Consider the following 6,755-nt stretch of genomic DNA (forward strand, 5'->3'; position numbering starts at 1 on the left):
TTCTGAAAGTAGGTCACTTATCAGGTCATTTATGAAAGAAAGATGGCAGCGTCCATAAGACAACTTGTGTGTGCGAGACAATACTACAAAAACCTACCGTTTGTGGCATTTCTACAGGTTTCACCACTTAGAAGGCTACATGAACCTATCAAACCGATAACCTTGCCTGCAGAACATCTTAGATGTGGAAAATACAAACCATTGCAAGGTGTATTTAGACATAATGTTGGACAGGGTACCAAAGCCAGTAACTTTTACATTTCGACGGGACACGTCGGTCTGAGTGTGAGAACATTATATCATTGTACCTCTGACTTGAACTCTAGGAATGGCTTAATGGTACGCACAGGATTGCCTTGTATATTTCCTTACAGATATTACAGTGACGATGCAGAGAACAAACCACCAGCTCGAGTGAAACAAGTTTTCGTTGGATTACCAAACCCCTTTACACTTCTCAGAAATGGCGTGTTCTTTTTCCTTATTCGTTTTATATTTGATCCAGAATTCACACAAGCAAGTTTTATAGAGGGTGCAAAGAAGGTAGGATGTTCACATTAACGAATGAATGTGTGTTCATATTAATGAGTGACCGTGTTCACATCAACGAGTGACTGTGTTCACATTAACAAGTGACTGTGTGTTCACATTAACGAGTGACCGTGTTCACATTTATGAGTGGCTGTGTGTTCACATTAATAAGTGACTGTGTATGACATAGTCTAGTTCCTGACAACATGTTCCGATTAACATTATTGTTACCTTAACGTAGTGCACATGTAAATCGGATCATTGTCGTCAGGAACTAGATGTGAAGAGACCCATCGATGCCCTTCTACCTTGATACTCTTAGCCTGGATGTCTATGTGAAATCTCACTTAACCATGGCTGGTCAAAGTTCTTCAATCAGTACAAAAAGTGTTCATCTGTCAGTGATCACCAACTGTTATAGTGACGTAAACAGTACTGCCCCAATAAACACTAACTTTATGAGGGACTGTGTTGTTGGTTAGAATATTGATATTGATTAACCTTTTAAAGGTTAACAAAGACATGATGTTAATGACTGTGTGGGTGGCTGTAGATGAATTTTATATTGCATCTCGTGCATCTCAGGACTTGTAGAGTAACAACTTTGACTGTACTGTTAGTGGAAGTGTAAATGGTAATGATGCTATATAGGAACTAGACAGTGAGCGGTGGTGTAAATGGTGACAATATTGTATAGGAACTAGACTACAATACACTGACCAACCTAGTCCATCTTCCAGATGGAGTAAGTTGGGACTCGATTCTTGCAATGTCCTTTCCCTTCTCCGAATCGAGTCTCGTACTTCGTCGGCAAGCAGGACAATAACAAACCCAAAACTTACTTAGAACTGTATCTGTATCTGTAATCATTGGCATACAAACACCATTACTGGTGTCATGACTTTGATACCTGCCAGTGATTCATTCAGCCTTTACTCATTTCATGATTTTACTTCATTTGAAGGTTACACAAAAATTGAAAATATGAAATTAGGATTGTGCATGTTGTGTGGGTAGAGACCAGAAATACAGTAAGACCTCCAATCGGAAATTCAGACATACCTTTCCTCATCTTTGCACCATATAGGTGACCCCATAAATGTTTACTTTCGAACAATTTCTTAGATTTTACACACCTTTTCTGATCAGTGTATAACACATACATTGTGAGAGAAACTACATGTATACTTTAAATTGCTGTTTTTAATTGAAAGTGGCCGCATGGATGAGGAGTGGGTATTTATTTTGGATTTTTAATTTAGAAAATAATTTTATTATAGCTTCCAACTTGAGAAATCAATGTGATACAACATAGGCGGATTCTAGCAAACCAGAGCTGTTATTTCTTCTGCGGCACTGAGAAATAAAGCTCTGGTTTCTTAGGACTGTGCAAGCGTTATTTCACTGTCAGCTTAGTAATGACATAGTGACGATCCATACATTCTGTAGTCAAGCATGTTCACTGTAAGTGTGTATTTTTATGCTGATGGGCAACTACATGTACATGTATGTATAACTTAGTCTCATATCATTCCAAGTTTGTCTGTAGGATGACAAAATTAAATTTGGCGACAAGAACTCAGCTTATCCAAGTCAGGTTTTAATGTGGTGTACTATCATATAGCATTGTACATATCACGTGGTACTGTATGCATGAGGCAATCTGATTGGTTGTAGTGTTGATGTACAAAATGACAACAGGAATAACCAATTTGTGTGTGAATGGAACCACAGGCTTTTGGCGATGTGTCTTGGATGGTGCCGTAAAAGAGTCTGTGGTTTACGACGGTGCATATTCCAAATCCTTGCCTGTACCTCAATAAATTGCAACAGATTAATAAATGTGTAAAAATTTTGTCATTGTACGTACTATAACAAACTTTTTGCACATTTTTTTTCTTCACTTTTTGGAATGTATTGAGTTACATGTTGTACAAACAGACTTGGCATATGTTGTATCACATTGATTTTCAAGTAGGAAACCACGATAAAATTGTTTTACACAAATTGAAAATCTAAAATAAATACCAAATCCTCATCTATATAGCCTCTTCATACTGACATTATAGAATGTAGAACTAAAAAGTACTGAGGATAAATGTGTTCACTATTCATAAATGATTATTATTATTATTATTATTTTGTACACAGGCATTAGTTCTTGTATCAAATGAAATTTCCAATGGCAATATTGATGAGCTTGAGGGGCTTCTTACAGAAGAGGTAAGCTTTTCATTGGTTGTTGTAATATTGATAAGCTTAAGGAGCTTCTTACAGAAGTCGTAAGCTTTTCATTGGTTGTAATATTAATAAGCTTAAGGGGCTTCTTACAGAAGAGGTAAGCTTTTCATTGGTTGTTGTAATATTGATAAGCTTGAGGGGCTTCTTACAGAAGAGGTAAGCTTTTCATTGGTTGTTGTAATATTGATAAGCTTAAGGGGCTTCTTACAGAAGAGGTAAGCTTTTCATTGGTTTTTGTAATATTGATAAGCTTGAGGGGCTTCTTACAGAAGAGGTAAGCTTTTCATTGGTTGTTGTAATATTGATAAGCTTGAGGGGCTTCTTACAGAAGAGGTAAGCTTGTAGGTGTGTTCAAGATAACCTAACGTATTGAAAAGGCTAGCGAAATGACAAAGGGTGTATAATGAACGATTGAATAGGTTGTCCCACGAAATACCAAAATGGTGGTTTATTGGAATCCGGCAACCATCTTGCTTTTTCATACGACGAGTCATATCCAAGTATGCATGCCACCGTTAGCTTACATTATTTTAAAACTGGAACCATTTGCCAGTTTCACAGAAAACGCTACATAACGGAAGGTATCTAGAACTTGCCCTTTCATTAGTTGTAATAATATTGATAAACCTGAGGGGCTTCTTACAGAAGAGGTAAGCTTTTCATTTGTTGTAATAATAGTAATAGCTTTTTTTTTGGGGGGGGGGGAGTTGTACAAAAGGGATAAGCAATTCACTATTTGCTGTAATATTATCTACTATATTACCATTGAATTATTTTCAGGCTATGAATGAGGTGAAAGAAAGATACAAAAAATTAAGTGTACAGGAAAGACAAAGCATAGCATTGAAAGATGAAGACATTTTGTATTCATTTCCATACCAGCTTGGAGTCAACTATGATACTACAGGTGAGCTTACAACCTTCCACATTTATTATTGACTTTGACATTGAGAGCCAAAATACGGACACTGAATAGTTGTTTCTATAATATATACCACACAGGGCTTGGAATATTAACAACTATTTTCTTGCCCATTGGACAGCTTAAGATTGCAATATGCCATAATTTTGAAATGTGTATTTAATCATAGACAGAGGAGGGGAGACCTTCTCCCCTCCACTGTCTATGATTTAATCAGCAAGTCCATATTGATACTGCTAATTTTGACTAGTTGCTATTATTCTGTCATAACAGGTAGTCCATGGATCTACATTTTGATGAGATTCTGGTGTCATTCCTTGACGGCACCATCTGATATGCCCTCAGAAATTAAAGCTATCCGTGTTGGAAAAATGCCCGAAGAAGGAACGCAGAATTTTGGAACTGTCATAAGATGTACATATGAGTATGTATGACTTCTTAAAATCTTTTAAACTCAATATAGGACTCTTGAATCAGTACATCTAAGCAAGGGACGATCGCACAATGGCACACAATCTCAAGAAACAAAGTTCCTTCATTTAATGGGGGAGGGGGCTTCCTGGCATCAATGCGATTTGCTGAACATCATTTTCACACTTGAAACCAAATTTTGAAAACTTTCACTCCTTCAGTGATGACAGGTTCTGTATTTACTATTGAGATGTTGATATTTAAAGTTGATTACACTTTGTAAATTTTACTTTACATTGATATAGACGTACAGTGCTGGGTTTCTCTCCAATGCAACATCTATGGTTTCCGGTAGTATTTTACATGTAATGTTTTTACCATCATGTTTTAAATTGCATTGATTGATTGCAGTGATGTGACCACTTCAAATTTTCATCATGGTTCACATCATATATAAAGGTGTCAATGTCGCACTTGTGAGCACTCGTTTAGGGAAGGGGGCTTTGTTTTAAGTTCGTTTGTTGAGCTTGTACAACAATGTGTGATTGTCCCTAAGGGCAACCAATGTTAAAACCATGCTAGTAGGAAAGGCTGATTTATATCATATACATTGTACTGCTTTTGTTCAGGGCAGTAAAAATGTTCAAATCAACATTGTTCCCAGTGTTTTTACTGGGGTCCCCCCCCCCCCCCCAAAAAAAAAAAAAAAAAAAAAAAAAAATTATGGTACAAGACATGGGGAAACTATGCCAGCTAACAAGAATTCCCATTTATGTTAACATTGTTCCCAAACTGCAGCAAAAACACTATTACAAAACAATTGTCATCAATTTTACTGTGATGTAATTTTTTTATTTTGTGACATTGACGCTCTACCAATAATGACAGTGAAATCTCTCATTTGTTATCTCTGATGTTGTCAGGTCAAAGAGTGACCCCAAGGTAATAGCATGCATCCATTTCTGTGTAGATGTAATAAAGGAAAACTTTTGATTTCATATTTCTGCATAATTGCACCTAACGTAAGTGATGGAATTACACTTTTAATATTCTCTGTTTATGACCGACTTTATTTTCTACGTTAAGTTTTACAGAAATACAGATTTGGGTTGTGTATTTTGTAAAGTCAGTAACAATACTGCTTATATACATAACTAATTGGATGATTCGCTGATTTGTTTACAGATTTAAACGCAATTTTGCCATTGGGGTGAAACCAGACTGGACTATCAGTTTTGTTCAGCATGGCAGCGTTCTCTAAATCAACCTACACACCCCTTGTGTGATTAGTATTTGGTATGACCCAGATGCCATATATGGTATGATTGAGACCCACAAGAAGCCAATAGGATGACGAACATCAGAAATAAGAATGTTTCTAGTTAAGATCTTTCACAAAGGGTTCCCTTCAGAATAGCCTTTCAATTTCTGTGTCGTTATTTCCATTAAAGTGGCCATAATGTGAATGAGGATTGGGTATTTATTTTGGATTTTAAATTCATGAAATAATTTTATCATAGCTTCCTACAATGAAAAGTCAATGTGAAAGAACATATGCCAAGTCCTTGTTTGTGACTCAATAAATTGCTAAAGATTGATAAGTGAGTAAACTCTTTGTTATTGTATGTACAATAACAAACTTTTTACACATTTTTTAGCCTTTTGCAATGTATTGAGTTACAAACAGACTTAGTCAATGTTGTTTCACGTTGACTTTTCAAGTAGGAAGCTATGATAATATTGTTTTATGAATAAAAAATCCAAAATAAATACCCACTCCTCATTCATATGGCCACTTTAAGTGACAAATCTTAAATTCAGTAGATTTGATAAAATATTGTAGAAATCCTGGATTGTATTGACAGAATGTTTAGTTGTAATACTACATTTGTTGTGATATGGAACACATTTTTTATGTTCAAATATAATATAGTGCTTCCAACAAACATCTGTGTAAGATTTCTTGTCTGGGATGTCATGTGATTTTATGTTGTGTCTTACATGAAATAGATGTTACAGTGGTGACAAGGACAGCATGGCATTTGCTCTGTTGATGTAGACCAAACTACAATGCTGGCAATAAGTGTAGTGTTTGCATTGTTGATGTAGAAACATTTCAGCTGCACACACACACACACACACACACACACACACACACCTCACCATGCCTATAGCACTACTTAGCCTTTTTCAGTTCAGTTGTACTAAAAAAAGAGAGCACCAAAATCTACATGTGTGTTACGTCCTGAATTACGACATGAACTTTCCAGCATTATATTACAAAGAGTTTGGTACTATAGTTTATTTTCTGGTTACAAGATACATTGCATAAGTCAATGTCAACTCTGTTGTTACCATTTGGTCTGTTTTGTCGTTACTAGATTTGAAGTAATCATTAATAAATGATAGAAAAATATGTATCAGATTCATTTCATTTTAGCACAACTGAACTGGTTTAGTAATGTTATAGGTATGGTGATCACCATAAGTAAGTGTGTGTGTGTGTGTGTGTGTAAAAGACTTAAAGTCATAAACTAGACCGATTGCCATGGTATTTGGTGAGACCGTTATTTCGAGTTTTTAGCTGGAAATGTTTTCAAATGAAAATGGTCATACCACAGATTAGGTCAATATATGTGGGTTTTTTTTA

At 35.8% G+C, this 6,755-nt stretch overlaps 1 protein-coding gene across 1 annotated transcript; it reads left to right on the forward strand.

Annotated features, from left to right (window-relative positions):
- The first annotated feature begins 42 nt into the window (after window positions 1-42).
- Window positions 43-5,576, forward strand: LOC144445267 (m-AAA protease-interacting protein 1, mitochondrial-like). The gene is made up of 5 exons (XM_078134810.1): window positions 43-543; window positions 2,683-2,754; window positions 3,553-3,679; window positions 3,968-4,118; window positions 5,291-5,576. The coding sequence occupies exons 1-5, from the start codon at window positions 43-45 to the stop codon at window positions 5,364-5,366; spliced, it is 927 nt and encodes a 308-aa protein (XP_077990936.1). The 3' UTR covers window positions 5,367-5,576.
- The last annotated feature ends 1,179 nt before the right edge of the window (window positions 5,577-6,755 follow it).

Source organism: Glandiceps talaboti, chromosome 14 (genome assembly GCF_964340395.1).
Source record: "Glandiceps talaboti chromosome 14, keGlaTala1.1, whole genome shotgun sequence".
Taxonomy (NCBI): Eukaryota; Metazoa; Hemichordata; class Enteropneusta; family Spengelidae; genus Glandiceps; species Glandiceps talaboti.